Genomic DNA, 20116 nt, shown 5'->3' with positions numbered 1-20116 from the left:
ACGAAAATGGAACATCAATCAAAGAAGATAATAATGATGATAATGACCATTATATTATAGCTGTATTGGTAATGATGACCAAAGTTATATTACTGTGTTGATCTCTATTTCTTCATTCAGGCCATTAGCGGTCATACTGTTCAATGTGTATATCCAGAAAGTTTCCTGTCTACACAAGACAGGAAACTTCCTCCTTTCAAAGTGTTTTACAGTTTAGGGACACCTAACAGTTGGCGGTATAAGCCAATGGAGCTTATAAGCGGTCTTGTGTTTTTTTTTTTTTATCCTTGCACTTCCTAAATATGCCTTTTTTTATTAATAGAGAGTCACAGTTGTCTCTGCTGTCCATTTCTTAATCTTATGCCATACTGACGTAATAAACTAGTCCCTATCCCTTCCCTTTTAGAGACTGTCATAGCCATGCTAAATATAGGATGTGGAACAAAAGAGAAGTATGTTTTTTTCTGAATCATACTTAACTAGGTGGATGCAGCATCGGTCCCCCACCGTCTCCAACACTGAGAACCAAGTGATCAAACATTGCCGATCGCTTGGTTCTCAGGGCTCCCTGAGCAGAAAGCTGGCGACGGTCAGCATCCAGCATTCTGATCTGCCCCCCCCATGCCAAATGGAGCGCTGGACTGTGGAAGGGGTGGGAGTGCCCGGCTCAGGCTCTCAGTGACTCACCGAGAGGCTGAGCCGGGTGCCAGTCCAGGCATGTGGGCGGATCCCGACTTCATTGTCATGATCTTGCCCGACCAGCGCTTTGACGTCAGCCCACTGTCTGCTGAAAACTGGTCACAGGAGTGCAGAACAAACTGCACTCCTGTGATCCACAGAAGTACAGCCAAACAAGCTAAATTTTGTGCGCTGTACTCTCATGGTACTGTATAGTACTACTTCTGCTGGGAACATCAGTACCCCTCTTGCTTGCCCTTATTGCAGAATCAAAGCTTTCAAGCCAGCCCACAATTGAGGAAAAGGTCTGCAAAAATGTCTGCCTAGTCATGGAACATCTTTATTGAAATACGCTCGTGGTTGTCAAACTCATAAAATGTTGATGTGTTTCAGATTGAAAATCTTTCTATAATTTGTGTTCTGGAGATGTAAGTGACGGGATATTCCAGAAACATTAGACCAGACTGTAGTAATCAGTCCTCAGGTAGACAGCGTGCCAAGTGAGGTCTACCCTACAGTTGGCAAAAGAGGTGATGCCTCAGAGTTGTGCCTGGGTCCAATATGGAGAACAAGGGTGTGCAGGTGACATGCGGATTAAAGGCTGTGCTTGATACTTTAGTGTATTGCTCTACAGTACATAGGCAGCTATTGGTTTGTGTCCTTTAGAGGTACATTAGAGGTGTTAGCATGCCAGCGGCTACTGGGACTTGTAGTTTTGCAATGAATATGAAGACAGGTTGGCCCTATATGCATTACAAGTGTATACACGTGTCCAAGTGTGTATAATTTGAGTAATTTGTTTGGGCATGTAGTCTTCTGCAGTTATAAGGTCTTCTCATTAATCCTCACATTGGATGCTCGGGATGACATCTGCTTTTACTGCTTCAAACCACACAGTTGTTACCTACCGTACATGGTGCTGTTAATACCAACTCAGAAATGACAGCTGGAAAAACTGTAGAGAAGCTCAATCTTTGGTGTTCAGGAATGTGAATGTGTATCCAGCACACCAAATCGTGTTTCCAAAATTCACGTTTCATAAAAAAAATAAAAACAAAAAACACGTAGTTTGTAACAAAATGCATTTTACTCTGCAGTAACATATTCAAAAAGCATAAACAAAATCCAGTGAAAAAAGTTTGTACTTGCTAAAATGTAAGATTTTTTTTCATAAATAGAACTTTGGCATTCAAAATTCTAGCTGTAAATCTAAAATTACAAAAAAATAATACCGCCTTTGAAAAGTGAAAGGCATAACTTGGCAACCATCCAGTGGCTTCCTTCTACTTGTCAATAACAGGACAACTATATTTACATGAGGTATTTTCAAGGATTCCCAGTTAGAACCCACAAACAATCAGCATCTCAAATTTTCACACCCAAAGAAAAGCTGTGCTTTAAAATAACATAATGACCAATAATCCTCTTCATACAGCAATATACTGATAAAACAAATAAATAAGAGAACACCCAATAAACATTATATTAAACTACATATGAAAAAAAAAAAAAAAAAAAAGAAATACATATATGTACAAGAATAGATATCCCTAAACATTTGTTATTGTATCAACTGTAAAGGAATTACAACTAAAATCACACTGAGGTGCAGCTGTGAAAGAAATGGGCATAGATTTGATGTATGTAGATGAGTACAAGGCACAATTCGAATTATATTGCTAATGAAGCAATGATCATGGGTTTTTATGGACAATCCTCAGAGTAAATCATTTCACACTCACCCACATTTTCCTACGACGACACACTTTTTTGCTGCATAATAGCACACAAAAACTACCGTACATTAAAAAATAAGAGCATTGATACCAGTTGTGTAATTCTCACCTCCTGCTATGAAATAGTAATAAGGGTCTAATACAAGAACTGGATCATTCCATCACATAACAATCAGATAAAAATCCACACAAGAAGGTGACGGTTGAAGGATGAAAGAATTGAATGAATCAGACTGGCCATTTACTATTACGGAGTGCTAGCTTTACTTGTTAGAACTAAGGAGAATTTGCCAGTAAACTGCTACAGAGAAAATTTTGACTTAATCCTCTAGATCACAAACATGTTAAATAGTCATATCTGTATTAAATGTACACACTATACAACTTTTGTTGTCAGATTTCCTTTAGATTTACCAAAACCATGTAGTTCAAGGGCCTACCCGATTGCATACAAATTGAAACTCTTAGGTCCGGTACACACTGAGGCAGCGCGACTTGCAGCGCGTCTGCCTCAGGCAACACAACTGCTGCTGCGACTTGCAAAACGACTTCTGTATAGAAGTCAATGCAAGTTGCCTCAAGTCACCCCCAAAGTCGTACAGGAACCTTTTTCTAAGTCGGAGCGACTTGTGTCGCTCCAATTAGAACGGTTCCATTGTACAGAACGGGACGCTACTTATCAGGCGGCTAAGTTGCCTGACAAGTCGTCCCAGTGTGAACCGACCCTTAAGGTTTGACCTCATATTATATGGTTTTGATAAATCTGAAGGAAAAAAAAAATTGACATAAAATTGTAGTGTGTATCCAGCTTTAGACTTGCTGTTCTTGATAGCAGAATGATAGAACCAGCCAGTATAAACCATTAGACATTGTATGGCCCTTATGTTTAAAGTAAAACTGTGGGCAGGCAAGTAACATTTCAATATACTAAGGGGAGCAGGATGAGCTTTAGGCCACTTTCACACTGAGGCGCTTCTAAACTGCCAGTAAAAACACTGAGCACTTTTGAAGAGCTTTTCAGGCGCTTTTGAAGAGCTTTCCATTAATTTCAATGAGGGGGAGTTTTTCACAGCCCTGCCAGCACACAGCCCCAGTGTGAAAGCATTCATTGATTTTAATGGAAATAAGTTTTCGTGAGATTTTTAGGCGCCGTTTTTAGCATGAAAGTACCTGAAAAGCGCCTCAGTGTGAAAGTGGTCTTACTCCTGAAAACAAAAGTGAATCGGTTTACGATGTAAATTTTGAAGATTAATTGCTGTATAGTGCCTGCAGCTACATAAGTCAGTGATGCCTTGTTTTAAAGCTCACTTACTGCTTTTGTTCAGTATTTGTAAAAAAAATATTTCAAGATCCATAACCTGGGTGGCCGCATTTTTAAAAAAATTGTTACAGCAGGTGCAGGGTGAAGATCCCCCTGCTACAACGGAGGAGTGGGGGATTCGGGGGTAGTGGGGCTGGGGGCCTGCTCACTTAGCAACATGTTACATCCTGGATATGCATGTAGCAATATACTAAGGGGAGCAGGTTGAGTTTTACTCCTGAAAAAAGGTGAATCTGTTTATGGCGTAAACATTGACAATTAATTGCTGTATAGTGCCTGCAGCTACACAAGTCAGTGATGCCTTGTTTTAAAGCTCACTTACTGCCAAGTTTGGTATTTAAAAAAATATATATATATCCATAACCTGGCCACAGTTCTAGTTTAAGAGTATTACAGGTCATTCTGTACAATATGTGTTGGAAATTAAATATTGAGAAGTGGCCCAGATGCTAGCATAAAAAAAAAATGTTAGCTGGAACCTAAATGGTTGCTATGCATGTCTGCATTTTATTTTCCTCCAGTTCTACAAGTCATTAAAATTAAAAAAGTCTATTGTTTTTTTCTGAACTTTACAAGAAAGGAAAATGAGCCCTTCTCTTTCCTGAAATTAATTTGTAGCTGATTAAATTGAACTTAAGATGACGGTTAATTGCAGGCTTTCCAAGCCGCAGTATATTTGAAGGGTGACGACAATAATAAATATATAAAATGCACTATATGGTACAGATAGTATACAGGCCTGTTTTGGGTAAAATGTATAAAAAATGCTTATGAACAATCATATTAAAAGAGATATTCTCATACCCATTCTCCCCCCCCTTCACTAAAAAAATAAATATGAAAGCAGATCCTACTTATAGCTGAAGTGGTATAGATATATAGTAGGATTTGCTACCCATTAGCATTGCATGCCACCTCATGTGTTAATCAGTCCAAAAGATGGACTTAAGTAATAGCAAATAGAAGCTTTTTTTTTTTTTTTTTTTACCTAAAGGATTGTCTATACACGATGAATGGTGATGTACAAGGTTATACCGCTAACAGAACAGTAGTACAAAATACGAGCAGAGGAGACTAAGATTGCAACAGTACAATGTGTACTGATTGGCAATTTCTGTAGCAGTCTTTGTAGAGGGAGAAAAACATTTCTGAGCTTGTCCTGGAGCCTATGGAAGATGCTTTAACAAGCCAAGTAGCTTTAAATCTGCATGGCATTACAATTTCTAAAAATACATGTTACCTGCATTGCTATGTAATTACTGTAAAAGTAGAGGATGGGAAATCCTGTTCACTCTTACATGCACACATTAGATACTTGTGTATAATATTCTCATGAGACAAAAGTTTTGCCTTACAAGTGCAATCAACTCAAGTACCTTGAACCACTTTACAGTGCGGCAGCTTTAAAATATGCTACGTTTTCTTGAAAGAAATTGCAGTCATTTCCCCATTTGTCTCCTGATCATACATTTTACAGGGGAAACCATTCACTCAATGTCGAAATTTTAGATGTAATGACATTTTGCTGTGAATTTGAAATCTGGCCTGTAATTTTCAACTGGCCTGCTGTTTTCATCACTTCTACCAAGAGCACAAGAAAAATTTCAGGACAGAGTGCTGAACACAAGGCTGAATATTACACTGACACATATCCCTGCCAGAATTCTGTCAATATGTGGTAAGGAACTATACCATTATGATTGCTGGGCACGATTATGTTTTATGCAGGGACAAATTAAAGGATAAGGCAACCTTAAAAATAAAAATAAGCACATCTTTTTGCAGGTAAAAAAAAAATGTTCTTTTCTTTTTAAATTAGGAGCCTGTAAAGCATTTCACTTGTGATCACCAGATCACAGGTGCTATCTGAGGATCCTGCAGACTGTCGGTGTAGCGGTCTGCTGGTACAGGCAGGCAGTTACCAAATGACAGGAAGCATCAATAAACCACTAGAGCACTCATCAGCGCCCTGGTAGTTCACTGAGACTGACAGTAGTTTTAGTGCTCCCATTTACAGAACTTTGTGAATGAATAATGCGGCTGGGTGGGTGTGTTTAAAAAAAAAAATAATTGTGACAGGGGGTGCAGGGTGAAGTTCCCCCCGACCCCCTGCCACAACCAGGGCTCGTGGGGGGGGGGGGGGGGGTCAGGGGTGCAGGGACTGCTCACTTTGCCACATTACGTCTCGGATACAGGTGTAGCATGTAACATGTTAGAGAGCTGAGCTTATCCTTTAATCAAATGTGGATGAAACTGCTTAATTTGGAGAAGAGGTCTGTCCATCTTAAACTCTGCTCTCTTATAACAGTGTATAAGCCATGACTTTGAAATGTGCCAAGACCCCATGCAGAAGCCAATAGAATATACATGCAAGATATCATAACAATGCCATTGGGAGTGTGATGGGGGGTGGGGGATGGGCCAATTACAAAGAACACCTAAAATCTGCATAAAGTGAACCTGTGAGGTTGGAAACTTGTGAGGCAGGTGCTTTTTCCCCATGTTCAATGTGGGCACACCAAAATCTGGAAGCTCTGGTAAATGAGATGTCTTTCTATTGGTCACTTAAGTCTCCCATTACAGGTGTTGGCCAACAGGAAGGCAAAGGTTGGGGCAAGGGGAGGATAGCAGGGGGAGATGGCCAGATATCCATTAATAAATCTGTGGTCGATCTATGCATAACAGAATGGCCACCAGCAAGGATGCTATATGGGTCAGGGACCAACTTAAAAGATAAGCTAAGTCCACAAGTTGCCTTTAACATTGAAAGCCCTGGAGCCTGGAACTATCTTAAGTGATTCTCAGATTCCATTTTAATTAACGTGATGAGCATCAATTTTCTGCATAATGCAAGAATGATCGTTTATGAATAGATGTCTGAAGAAAAAACGGGAAGCTACAGAAATAAATCAAACAAAAATTTGTGTACTCTTTGTACACACTTTGTACTAGGAAAAAAAAAAGGGGCAAGAAAATGCAGAGTTGAGAACAATTCCACCGAAAATTGAGGTACAGAACTATATGCAGGAAAGTGTGAATGGATACTTTTGATATTTTCTGTGTCCAAATCATTGCTAGAGGTGATGAAGATATGTTGGTCTAGCTGTAAAAACCTTTTAGGCAGAATGATTACTTTATTTTTTGGCTGGAACCAGTATTCAAGAAAGCTTTATCTTCACTGACATCTGGGGTGAAAAATAAACAAAATCATCTACCTCATACAGGACAGGGTTGCGTTAAACCCGTTATAAATGGGCTTGCCATGCTTTTTCAGGCCCTTTGTACCCTGAACACGCATAAAGGCAAATCTGCTGTTACTTTATATAATAGACTACCTCTGCAGGCTAAGCAAATGATACCAATAGGATATACCGGCCATCAAAGCTGCATCACAGCATTAGTGAGAGATGTACAAAGGATTTTTAAAACATTCATTTTACATAACATTTTTTTTTTTTCACCAGCTATACGAGAAAGCTTTAGGATGGCCTTCTTAAGCTTCCATATACATCCACAAGTGTTCTGCTCAGTACTAAAGGTATGGCATGTGCTCTACACAGTCTTGTCCATCATTTAGTTATAGCTATGTTATATAAGAAGAGAAAAATCCAGACGGGTTACTTCATGCTGAAAGGGTGATGAAATGTGAAGGGGTTTCTTGAGAAAGCACCTCAGGTGTGCTATGCATAGTATATGTACCAATTTCATATGGCTCGAGGGCTGAAACGTAAGTGAGGAGCCTGAAATGCAAGTGACCGCAGTTCATGAACATTTTTAATGAGAGATCTCAGTTTTTCACTGGGTGATACAGTTATCTCCCATATCCTGAGCATAGCAGTCCGACAATGTAGTTCTCAGTTCGTCAATGTCTCTGCGTAACTGATGTACATCTGACAGTTTCTGGGTGAGAGCCTCAGTGCTGTGGCTGCTGACTTCATGTTCCTCGGAGGAAGAGTTGACAGCTGTGGAAAGTAAAAGACCCAATGTTAAATCAGGTAATGTTTGATCAGATAGCAAGTGGAACAACATCTCCTGACATAACTTTTAGCAGTGTGCAAGGTATGGATGTATCAAATATTTACTCATTTTTAAACAGATAACAAACCCTCTGACCTCTGTAGCTGCAGGCACTGTCCAGGTATCCTGGCTGAATAGTTAAAAGTGGTAGTAAACTCAACATTTCTACTTTCCTCCTTTTAAATATAAACAATGTACATGGTGGTGTTTTTACATTCTAACGTGCCATTCTTTAGAAGTTGAGCGATCTTCAATGCAATAACTTCACCAGTGCATGCGATTTTTAGTAGTGGTTATTGGCATGCTCTGTGGGCCGTTAGTCCTTTCTGTAGGATGCCTGTGCCCAAGTCATCCACTCTCAGCGACATTGCATTGCAATACTTTGAGAGTACATCCCCATTCATAACTTAAACATCCCATGTGACCTTCTACACCTCTAGGGTGTGTAAACATTGGCGCCGATCACGGAAGTTATGGGCTATGTTCCCAGTAACTGAAAATGAAAGCAAAGCTGGCTAGTTCATAACACACATTCACGAGAATATGGTGCATGCTTCGGCTAAGATATACGTGAAAGTAAGCAAAAACATGGGGTTTTTCGGCAAAGAATATAGTGATGTGAATTGTAATCACTTCACCTATTGCCCTTTTGTTTCTTTCCATTCATGGTGGCTGAGATATCTACTGCTTTAACAGCTTTATTAAACTAGTCTGGTCTCTATGCCAAGCAGTGACTTGGCAACCTTTCAGTCTTCTAATATAAATAGCAGGTGATCTGTGCTTATATTAGACTGGAAGGTTACCAAGTCATTGAAGAAAAAGCAGACTCAGATAAAGCTACTAAGAACCCAACAACCACCTGACCAGTGCGTCTCTGTTGTGAACTTTGAGGATGAGTTATTCCACAGTGCCTTCAGTTACTTAGGTCTGGGAGTACTTGTTAATAGACCATTTAAATAAAAAATGTGAAAAAATGTGGCTACCCATGTGTACATAACTCACAAGCTATCTGAATAAAGTTTTTAATAGATTAAACCCAAACAGATAAGTCTATCTTTTCATTAGTATCTTTCACTAGCATACCTAAACATAAAAAAAAAAAAAAAAGTCAATCTTCTACTATACTGGTTTTCAATGCAGGAAAGATGTGGCTTTGAGAAGAAACACAATGAATATCATGTATAATTACTGAATTGTTTTTCCCATCTGAAGTCTTTATTCACAAACTGAACACTTCCGAAGCAGATAATTCTAACTGAATGCCAATAAACACCTTTCAGGGCTTTAATAGCAGTGGAAAGCCATGTGTGCATCAATCAATAGCAAGCTCCAATACATCTTATCTTGATGCCTTTTACTTTACCTTTAAAGATCATCTGAAATGGATACAGTAACAAAGACTAAAAGCACGTGCCACTCTGCTTAATGGAAATGCTTGAAATACAGGCGCACACAAGTCACCTTCCATATTAAACTTCATGCAAGGCTTTGCCCACAGCTACGGATTTTATTATCTCCCTTTATAAAACAATGCAGATCCATCCTTCAAGCTACAATTAAATGTGACAGGCTGCGTCAGCTGACAATGTAAACTTATTATTACAATTGTTAACCTTAAAATATATTCTTACCTTAATGGTATAACATTCATGCTTACGATGCTATATTCTATTGCCGCATTACAAATATTTCTCCCTCTGGTAGGCAACTCTATTTTATTGCACTCAATGAAGTTGGCCATATACTGTACAAATTTGTCGGAGGGGATAAGTTGGTTTTCCACTTCCCTTTCTTCGAAAAAATCACTGCAGTGTTGTTAGATGGACTAACAAGCAGGCAATAAATCAAAGTGTAGCTCCAACCCAAAGGGGAAGTTACCCTTTAAGAGTGCCCCCCGTTGCCACTTTCGGCATGTCATTTAAAAAAAAATTTTTTTGAGGGGTGTGGGTACCTAGTTTTAACAGGTACCCACTCCCGCTCGGATCACCTAGGCAATCTGAGCAGAAGTTCTGCTCTCTCCTTTCCTCCCTGCAGTCATCTGGGACACGTCACAGGTCCCAGATGACTGCCGGACCATTCAGGACATGCAGCATTTCTCGCGCATGTGAAGTGTGCATCCAGCTGTGAAGCCGCAAGCTGTCACAGCCAGGAGCCCACAACTGACATGCCAGTGCCAAGAAGAGAAGAGGGAGAGCAGAGATGGCTCATGTGACCACATTGCTGGATCGTGGGACAGGCAATTGTGTGTTTATTAAAAGTCAGCAGCTACAAAAATGGTAGCTGCTGACTTTTAATAAAGATAGAAATGACTGGAGCTCCTCTTTAATGTAGAACATTAGGCAAAATTTAAAGATGGGTGAACAGGCAGGAATTTTAATGCAGAGGAGACATGCTCTACAAAGTTACCTACCTACCTGTCTGCCCTTGTACAGTGAGCCACGTGTGCCCAGCTCACTGTACAAATTCAGCAATGGTGAATCTGACTAGGCGCCTGTGCATGCGTGGGAGTGACGTCATCCCTGTCTGGCCAATGAAAGTGGCCGGCGATCGATGCCCAGAAGCTGGCCACCTAAAGATGCCAGCGGCTGGGCAGAGAGCTCTAGGAGGGTGCATCACTGGAGCTGAGGGGCGTATAGTTCGGCTGTAAAGCCCAACCACAGCTAACCCTTCTTAAGCACTTATAGTAGCAGTTTTTAAAAATAAAAAGTTTAAATCCGTATAGTTGTAGGCCATAATTTTATTAGTTCTCCTGTCAGTATAAGTTGTCCCAACTCCTGCAACTGTCACATTTGCTGGACAGATTAACCTGCATGTAAATGTTGAGAACAATGGTATGCGACATAAAAAAAAAAATGATTAGAATGAATACTGTTATTACAAGCACAGTTGCCAGAATACATGTTTTACTATTTAAACACTAAATAAATGAAAGAGGAGAAGTGACCACAGAAAAAAAAAACACTGTTGGGAAAATGACATTAATGCAGACCATAAAAAATACAACTTACAGCGAATGCCCAAGAGCAGAGAGAGATTGGGCTCCTTTCCCTGAGCTCTTTGATTTAGAATACTGCAAAGTGCTTTCAAGTCAAACAGACAGTGGGACATTTCCTTAAACAGCTGCTCAGCCACCGGCATCTTCTCCGACAATGGTTGCCGGGACACAAGTAACTTTTCTAGCTGTTCACGCATTGAGCAATTCTCTTCTTTCAGCTTTTCATTCTGCAAGAGATCAAAGACAAATTGTACGATAAGTGACTATATGTAGTCTGCCGGGCTGATATATGTAATTTAGGTTGACCATACATGTCTGGAAATAAATCAATTACATTCCTCTATCCACGCTACCCCCAGGCTATCATTCAGGCAGCTACAGTGACCGTGGCTGCCCAAATGCTTGAACAGTGACTGCAGATGATATGATGCTGTCAATGTTCAGCTGACAATATTCCACCGGGCTCAGTAATTTTTTTCACTGACTTATCAATATGTATGGTGCTTGCAGAGCCATCGGCAACTTGAATTTTGGGCAATTCAGCATAAATTTACCAAAATTTGAGTTGTGCATCGTCAGCTTTATTAATGTTAATCAGTTTCCTTTAAGGTCAAGGTATACAAGTTTGGCCTAGTATCATAATGTTTCTAATATAAAGGCCAAGAAATGGGTGGATGACAATAGGATTAAGACAAACTGGGGGTTAACAGTTGAAACAGTGTCAGGTGGAAATGGCACATGATCCACAGCAGGGTGGTTCCACCATTCACATTCCTTGCAACGGTAAGAAAATGATAAGTATCTAAATGGATGCAACTGACAACACATGCACATCCTTATGCGGTTCACACATACTTTATAAAAGATACAAAAGCTATTACCAAATCATGTCCTAACCAACTGAGCAACACTTAAGTCAGCCATACACGGTTCATGTACCAAGTTGATCAATTTGGGTACAACCAGCCTGCCAGATTGGCTTGCAATTATAGCAATCAGCTGCTATAGCCAATAGTGATAATCAGTCTCCTCCCAACAGGGACGGCTTCCCCCGCCGGGAGAAGACAATGTCTCAGCAGGAGGGATTCCCGTCAGCATGGTTTGTGTTGATAGGGAATCGTGCCAATTTCTTTCCTGCAACCTGGTTGCAGGAAAGAAATTTGCACTGTCTGTACCCTTACAAACCACTTTGACCTACAGGTAAGCCTAGATTAAGGCTTACCTGTAGGTCCAAGCAATATCTCCTAAACCTATATGGTTTAGGAGATATTTGGCCAAAAACAGGCACCGCTGTCTACGGCGCATGCGCAGGCGCACTGAGCGCGGCATTCTCAGCGACGGAGCTGCTGAGTGTTGGCTCCCGTGCGCATGCGCGGGAGTGACGTCATCGCGGCTTCGCCGAATGACAGCGGCGGAGCTGCGAGACCCCACCAACAAGATGGATGCGGCGGACTACAGGGGACAGCGGCGACTTCGCTGGCTCCTGTGTCAGGTAAGTGACACATAATGGGCTACTATGTAATGCATAGTAGTCCATTATGCTTTGCCTTTGCAGGGAATGAAAGAGGAAGTAAACTCATCAGGGTTTACTTCCTCTTTAAGAAAGCATATCTTTTATATAAGTTTCATTCAGTTACTGTCACAATCTATGACACTGTAGTTTTTTTAGTGCCAGCATATATATCTGTCTACAATCACTTGCTACCCAAATTACATCTACATGCCCATCTCAATACATGATGTTAATTACACACATAAAAGGCTAAGCTCACCTTCAATATCTTTCTGCAGCTAAATAAAATGTGCATTTTTTTTTTCATTTTTATTCTGCAGCCTGTAAGGCATTGCACCCTCAATTAGCAGATCGTGGGTGCAATGTATAGATCCTTCAGACCTCAGTACACTGTCTGCCCATTCCTATGATATGGCAGGCAGTTACTAAATGGCAGGAAGAATCAATGGACTACGGGAGCGCTCACCAGTGCTCTTGCATTTCATTGAGAACTACAAGCCAGCCGTTGGGTGCGGAGGCAGATGGTAGATGTAGTTCATCCATTCACAGAACTCTGTGAATGCATGACTTGGCCGTGTGGGTGGAGCCTTGCACGGCCATGCGATCTTTAAATTGGGACAGTGAGTGCAGGGAGAAGATCACCGCCTGCTGTCACAGTGGGGGGGAGGGGAGGGGGGGGCAGGATGAGAGGAGGCAGGAGCTGCAACATGTTCCATGTTCCACCCTGAATACGGGTGAAACATGTAGCATGTTACAAAGGTGAACTTGTCCTTTAACTGCTTGCCAACCAGATGCCACACTTTTACTATGGCAGAATGGCACGGCTGGGCGAAACAACGTTGCTTTACGTCGCTTCACCCTTTGGCCACTGGGAGTGTGCACCCGCAACGTGTGCCCAGAGCCAATGCAAGTGCCCGGCAGGTGTGATGACCACTGGGCACCCATCGCTTGTGACAGAGCGAGAACCGTAAACACACAAATCCTGGTTCTTTCAGGGGAGAAGAGACAGACTGTGTGTTCAAAGTATGAACACCGATCTCTCTCTTCCCCTAGTCAGTCCCACCTTCCCCATAGTTAAAACCACCTCCCAGGGAACACATTTAACACCTTGATTACTCCTTAGTGTTAACCCCTTCCCTGCCAGTGACATTTATACAGTAATGAGTGCATTTTTATAGCACTGATCACTGTATAATTGTCAATAGTCCCAAAAATGTGTCAAAGGCTTCCAATTTGTCCGCTGCAATATCGCAGTCCCAATAAAAATCGCAGATTGCTGCCATTACTAGTAAAAAAAATATATAATAAAAATGCCATAAATCTATCCCCTATTTTGTAAACTCTATAACTTTTGCGCAAACCAATCAATATACACTTATTATAATTTTTCTTTACCAAAAATATGTAGAAGAATACACATCGGCCTAAACTGAGGAACAAAAATTGTTTTTTCCAAAGAAAATGAGGGATATTTATTATAGCAAAAAGTAAAAGATAATTTTTTTTCTCAAAATTGTCGCCCTTCTTTTGTTTATAGCGCAAAAAATAAATACCACCAAAAGAAAGCTATTTGTGAAAAAAAAAGGGACGTCAATTTTGTTTGGGTACAGAGTCGCACGACCGCACAATTGTCAGTCAAAGCAACACAGTGCCATATCGCAAAAAATGGCCTGGTCATTGAGCAGCCAAATCTTCTGGGGCTGAAGTGGTTAACTTACAGACATTTTTCTAGGGGTGTGGAGAATGCGGCGCTCTGGATAACGAGGAGACTTTAAACAGTACATGACTGGCTCTTGAGATGCGATTAATGCACCACTTCAGAAGAGGGAAGCACACTCTATAGGAAAAACAAAGCAGAGAAGAAGGCGCTTCTAAGTGCAGTAATAAAACACTTTAATGACAAGGAAAGGTTAAAAACACTATCAAGATGCAAGTGAAAAACAGGCATATCAATCTATAGCAACCAGCAGGATGCCTTCTGGGAGTAAAGACAGCTGCAGCTGAAAGTTCTAGCCGACCCACAGTGGTAAACACCGTCTCTGATGGAGAGGCATGACGCCAGAGTGGGTGGTACGTTTCGGAGCATGCCCATTCGCCACTGGTTGGCTGGAACTTCCACCTGCAGCTGTCTTTACTCCCAGGAGGCATCCCGCTGGTAGTTATGAATTCATTGATATGCCGGTTTTTCACTTCCACCATGTAAGTGTTTTTAACCCTTCCTTGTCATTAAAGTGTTTTTTACTGCACTTAGAAGCACCCTCTTCTCTGTTTTATAAACGTTTTTCTGATACCAATGAAAAGAGCATTGTGTGTGCCAACTCAGAACGGGGTGCAATTTTGCATGAATCAAGCAGCATTAGAGAGACTCTTCAAAAGCATGCAAGAAAAAAAGCAAAGTTCCAAGCCCTTTATACCAGTACTTCACCCGCTGGCTTGAATCACTGCTACTGGGTGCAGAAGCCCCAATGGGGCACATCTCGCTCACTGTGCAATCATCAAATCTAGAGAAGGGGGGGCCCCTCTCTATATATGATAATTCTAGAGACCCTGTCACAAGCCTAAACATTTGCAGGTAAAAAACACAAAAAAACATTTCCCATGCTTAGTTGTAGCTCTTTTCTTTCCCACAAACTATTTTTATTCACTTATGCCTGTAAAATTGCAAAGATGTGTTGGTTCCCTAGCACAGTCCCCTCCCTCCTTACACATTAGAGCTCTCGCCTCTTGAGTGTCTATATTCTCTCTGGGCTGGCACAGCTCCATGCCCCTCCCTTAACCTCCCCAAATAACTTTTTTGGTAGCTGCCGGACAGGACTGATGGGGAATACTACAGAGTATTACTTAATGCGCAACTTTCCTTTCTCAATCAACAATGACTATTTTTAATCCGTGTGTTGCTAGCATTGGTAACTATACAGGGAAGTAGATTATATTTACTTGTTTTAACCACTTCAGCCCCGGAAGAATTTACCCCCTTCCTGACCAGAGCACTTTTTACAATTTCACACTGCGTTGCTTTAACTGACAATTGGACAGTCAAGCAAAGCTGTACCCAAACAACATTTGCGGAATTTTTTCCCCACAAATAAAGCTTTCTTTTTGTAGCATTTGATCACCTCTGCGTTTAAAATTTTTTTTTTAAAAAGGCGTCAATTAAAAAAAAAAAAATGTTGCTATATATTTTTTGGTAAAAAACAAATTGCAATAAGTGTATATTGATTGATTTGCGTAAAAGTTATAGCATCTACAAACTATGGGAAAGATCTATGGCCTTTTTATTTTTTCTACTAGTAATGACGACACCTGTGATTTTTAGTGGTATTGCGACATTACGACGAACAGATTGGACAAGTTTGACACATTTCTGGGACCATTGACATTTATACAGTGATCAGTGCTATAAAAATGCACTGCTTACTGTGTAAATGTCACTGGCAGGGAAGGGGTTAACAATAGGGGGCGATCAAGGGCTTAAATGTGTGCTCCCTCCGTGTGTTCTAACTGTATGGGGATAGGACTGAGTAGGAGAGGAGACATATCGCTGTTGCTATTTACTAGGAACAAACAACATGTCTCCTCTCCCCTCACAGCACACACAAATCCCTGTGCTGGCGCTCCGGCCAAGGGCATTGGGACCCTGCCGTGCAGCGGGTGCGTGCCCTCTGGTGGCCGAAAAGGGCAAGGACATACCCATATGGGATTTTGCCCAGGAAAGCCATTCTGTCGCAATATATATGCATGACCCAGTCGGGAACCGGTTAAACTACTTTTCTTTTACATTTACTTCCTGGTTTTCAGGGCTAGGCCAATGATATCACACATCCCAAGAGTCTTCAGGTGGGGATGAGGGGTTTTCTCAGCTAAGCACACCCTCCTACCTGCATGGCTCAGCTAAAGGCAGATTAATTCCAGGAAGTAAATGCTACATAAGTCATCTGTTCTTACTCAAGAAATGCTACGGGGTGTTTTTCAAACTGATTTCTCAGTAAAATAAAGCATGGAGACGTGGATGGATGGGGGAGTTTGCTTTGAATATTAAAAATTAATTAAATTGTGTTTTTGGTTTGCGGTGCTCAGATACAATGTAGTTCGGCTTTACGTGAAAGAGCAGAGTCTGCTGGGACAGCAGACATAACATCAAAGATGGTGACCACCTGCCAACAGTCTGAAGGCTTTGGATGTCTACACAAAAGAAGGTTTATTCAGGTAAAAACAAGCATAATATATATTAACTGCATATATGCTCTAAAGGGGAATAACGGGTCTGGCAAAGTCTCTTTAATAGTCATAACACAGCAATAAAATCTATTACTCTCAAATTACTGATTTTACAAGCTTGCTCCACAGCATGGAAAACTTCCCAGCAAGCCAGCAACACTATTTATATTTGTTATGTACATGAATTTATTTTGCCAAGACCAGACTTGTGTTTTACACGGTCAGTAAAATAAAATGTCTGGAAGCTGAGCTGCCCAGCAGGGTATAATATAGGCGCTGTTACCTAGAAAACCTTATGTGTCACTGTCAATTAACTGAGATGGGCAGCAGAACGAAGAAAATGATGTAATGTGAAGGGAAAAGATGCAACAATGTGTGAGATCAGAAGAAATGTTCATCAATGACAGAGGCTATAGCCAACTTTTTACACTGTGTCAACGAGCCTACAAAGCAGTTGCTCTGGACTGTTTATTATGTCTATGATATAGAACACACATACAATCAGCTGGAATATAGCACTTAGAAATTACCGATTAGTAAAAGGTAAAGCCTAAGATGAAAACTATCAATCGCCTATAAATATATAGTTGAAAGGGATGTGGGTGTGGCGCTGTTCACGTGGTATGACATCCGTGAGTTCCCAATATACTTTAAACTTGAGTGTATAAAACATCCTATATTGGTAAACACTGCTCATATTAAAGTGACTAGTGCCAAGGTGTTAAAAATAAAAATGAATTAATAAACAAGTGCTTTTATTCCTATGTGCTTCAGCCTCTCAAATTGATACATCTTGGTGACGAAACGCGTAGGCGTTTCTAAACATCTTTGCGTCACTTCCAGTCAGAGCTGCGGACCATTGATCCCGGCTTCCTGTGTTTTTTGCTACTTGCTTTTAACATACAGTGTAAATGTGAGTATATTTCCACTGTTTTGACTTAAATCTTCTTACACTATGGGAGCTTTCTTCTACATGTGGGCGGCATGAAGGATCGTAATAGGAAAAAAGCAAACCGTGGATCTTCAGAGTGCTGTACAGTGGCAGATACTGTGAATGCGCAATACCCCTGTGTGGGGTGAGGATTCCCTGTGAGTGCATTTCCTACAGGGGCACTATAACGAGCACCAGCACAAGAGATTGAAGAACACCAGTGTCATTTTTGAAAAGCACCTGTCACTTTTCTGGGAAAATTATTGTTTTCATGCAATTTTTTTATGTATTTTTTCATGTATTGAAGGACTGCATATACATGTACAAATTTCTAAGGACTGTATCATTTGGCCAATATTGAACCCCAGTGTCAATTTTTGAAGAGCACTTATTTTTTCATGCAAGTTTTTTTCATACAATTTTTTCCATGTATTGAAGGACTGCATATATATGTACATATTTATAAGGACTGTATATTTGGCCACTACGTATCAATTTGAGAGGCTGAAGCACATAGGAATAAGAGCACTTGTCACTTTGAATTTATTCATTATTTTTATTTATTTGTAACACCTTAGCACTGGTCACTTTAATATGAGCAGTGTTACCAATATAGGATGTATTATACACTCAAGTTTATTTAAAGTATATTGGCAACTCATACAATTCATACCACATGAACAGCGCCACACCTACATCCATTTCAACTATATCCTGTACTCCACCTAGGTGGCTGTATCTGTAGGGGCAGCAGTTCCTTAATTATTCAGCCAATTGCGCAGAATCACCAGCACACCTTTTTACCTATAAATATAGGTTTTCAGTTATTAATAACCTGCTCCATTTTGATAGCTCTAGTGGTCAACGATATAGGTGGTCACAGTCACTTACTTCCAGGTATAAGGTGTGAATTTTTTCTGTACATTCTGATTGCTCTATCTTCTTCTCTACTTCCAGTACACATGTTTTCTCCTGGAATAGTTTATCTCTTATTGCCTGCATAGAGAAAAAAGGAAGAAAAACAAAAACAAAACACAATTATGAAAATGTTGAGTTCACAGGTTGCATGCTTGATAGAAAAAAATAAATCAATCGCATATTGACTATGTCATGACGCACACTAAAATAAAGTTACAGTTCAGGTTTTAAAAAGTACAATGCATTAAAGTGAACCAGACCAGTCTAAAAATGCTTCCAAGTAAAAACAGTGCTGGCCTGCTGAAACATGTTTTAGGCTCCTGGTCAATCTCTGTGTTCTTGTAAATCCTTAAATCCCCGGCCCACACTATACAAGGGTCCTCTGCATCTCCTGAAGTCAAGATTCAGCAGTGTCATTCAATTGCCAAACACCAGAGCCCCTAGTGCTCACTGAAGTGATGGCATTTGAAACATGACTGAAAGGCAGTAGGGCTTAGCATGAGGAGAGGGCAAGATTGTAAGGGGTTCTAAAGGCAGAAGTTTTTTTTACCTAATGCATAGAATACATTAAGGTAAAAAACCTTCTGGGTGCAACTCCCCCTCATACTTACCCGAGCACCATTGCGATCTATTTATGTGCATGAGAGCAGCAGCTCTCCCTGGCCTCTCTCTCCTCATTGTCTGACACAACAGCGGTAGTCAATAACTCCTGCTGCTGTCATTCACAGCCAGTGAGCCAAAGAGAAGAGAGTGGAGGGTGGGGGCTGGGGAGCGAGCCTGCTTGAGTAAATCCATAGCAAGGGGCTTGCTATTGGGGGCAACAGGCAGGGGAGAGGAGCCAAGACAGCCAACGGGGGCTTCTATGTGCAAAAATTAAGGATCTGTGATGTCACCTGACCAGTCAGAAGCCCGCTGGATTTAGGCTGGGTTCACACTACTGTGCGGAGTGGGTCACAGCAGGGTCTGGGCATCCCTGTTTAATACTTCAGGCCTGATTTAATTATGAATTTGTGGCTGAATTTGGACCTGAAACCGGCCAGAAGACGCACAGGACTCCTGTGCCAAGTTGCTCCACAGCAGGGACGGGCATGTGTGAACAGGCTCCATTGGTAGCCAGTCACAATCTCCTGACATGCAAATTGGAATGCGGGGAAACCCACATCCAATTCACAATAGTGTGAAACCAGCCTCAAGGTATTACTTTATTTAAAAATAGGTGTAGAGGGGGAATGCATCTTTTTATGTCACAGACCTAAAGATGGGCAAAGAATCTATCGTTAGCAATCAGTACTGCAAATAACAGATGGGAAGCATTAAAGCCACTGACTCAACATGGCAAACAGATAACAAGCATTTTTAGAAAAAAAGAACATCAGTGGAAACCTCACCACTCCTTTAGGATACCACATTCCAATTTGCACAACTTTAACAGATTAGATAAAATTCAATACATTTGAATAGGGAAATGTGCAAAACTTATCACTACAATCGCCAATTTTCTCCTGTGCTCAGTGTACGGGTTAATCCTTTATATTGTATATGCAAGCAAAAGTGCAGGGATTAAGCTCCGCACATTGACATACAGATGCACGCGTTTTACCTTGCTGCAGGAAATGTATTTTGTAACCACCTTGAAGCTTAGTAAACTAACCGCGATGTACATTTCTTGCTTTGCTGGCTTCTTTTCAAGAAAACCTCTTCTATGCTCTATAGATTACCTATTAGCAGTGTTCTCTGAGTTGCTGAATCTCAAAAAGGCTTCTATGCAAAGGCGCACATCTTGAAACCT

General features: G+C 40.9%; 1 protein-coding gene across 4 annotated transcripts in view; it reads right to left on the bottom strand.

Moving 5' to 3' along the window:
• Window positions 1-1746: 1746 nt before the first annotated feature.
• The window catches only part of CEP85L (centrosomal protein 85L), a 300266-nt gene continuing 281896 nt past the window's right edge, over window positions 1747-20116 (bottom strand). For all 4 annotated transcript variants that reach the window (XM_077487040.1, XM_077487039.1, XM_077487041.1 and 1 more), the window contains 3 exons: window positions 18301-18405; window positions 10761-10974; window positions 1747-7697 (listed from right to left, as the gene is read on the bottom strand). In XM_077487040.1, coding sequence (XP_077343166.1) covers window positions 7531-7697; window positions 10761-10974; window positions 18301-18405 — 486 coding nt within the window. In that variant the 3' untranslated portion in view covers window positions 1747-7530. The remainder of the gene's footprint in view (window positions 7698-10760; window positions 10975-18300; window positions 18406-20116) is intronic.

Source organism: Lithobates pipiens, unplaced genomic scaffold (assembly GCF_037356315.1).
Source record: "Lithobates pipiens isolate NorthernLeopardFrog02 unplaced genomic scaffold, aLitPip1_a1.2 Scaffold_18, whole genome shotgun sequence".
In the NCBI taxonomy this organism is placed as follows: Eukaryota; Metazoa; Chordata; class Amphibia; order Anura; family Ranidae; genus Lithobates; species Lithobates pipiens.
The sequence above is the reverse complement of the archived record's forward strand: the minus strand, read 5'-3'. Positions and strand labels throughout refer to the sequence as shown.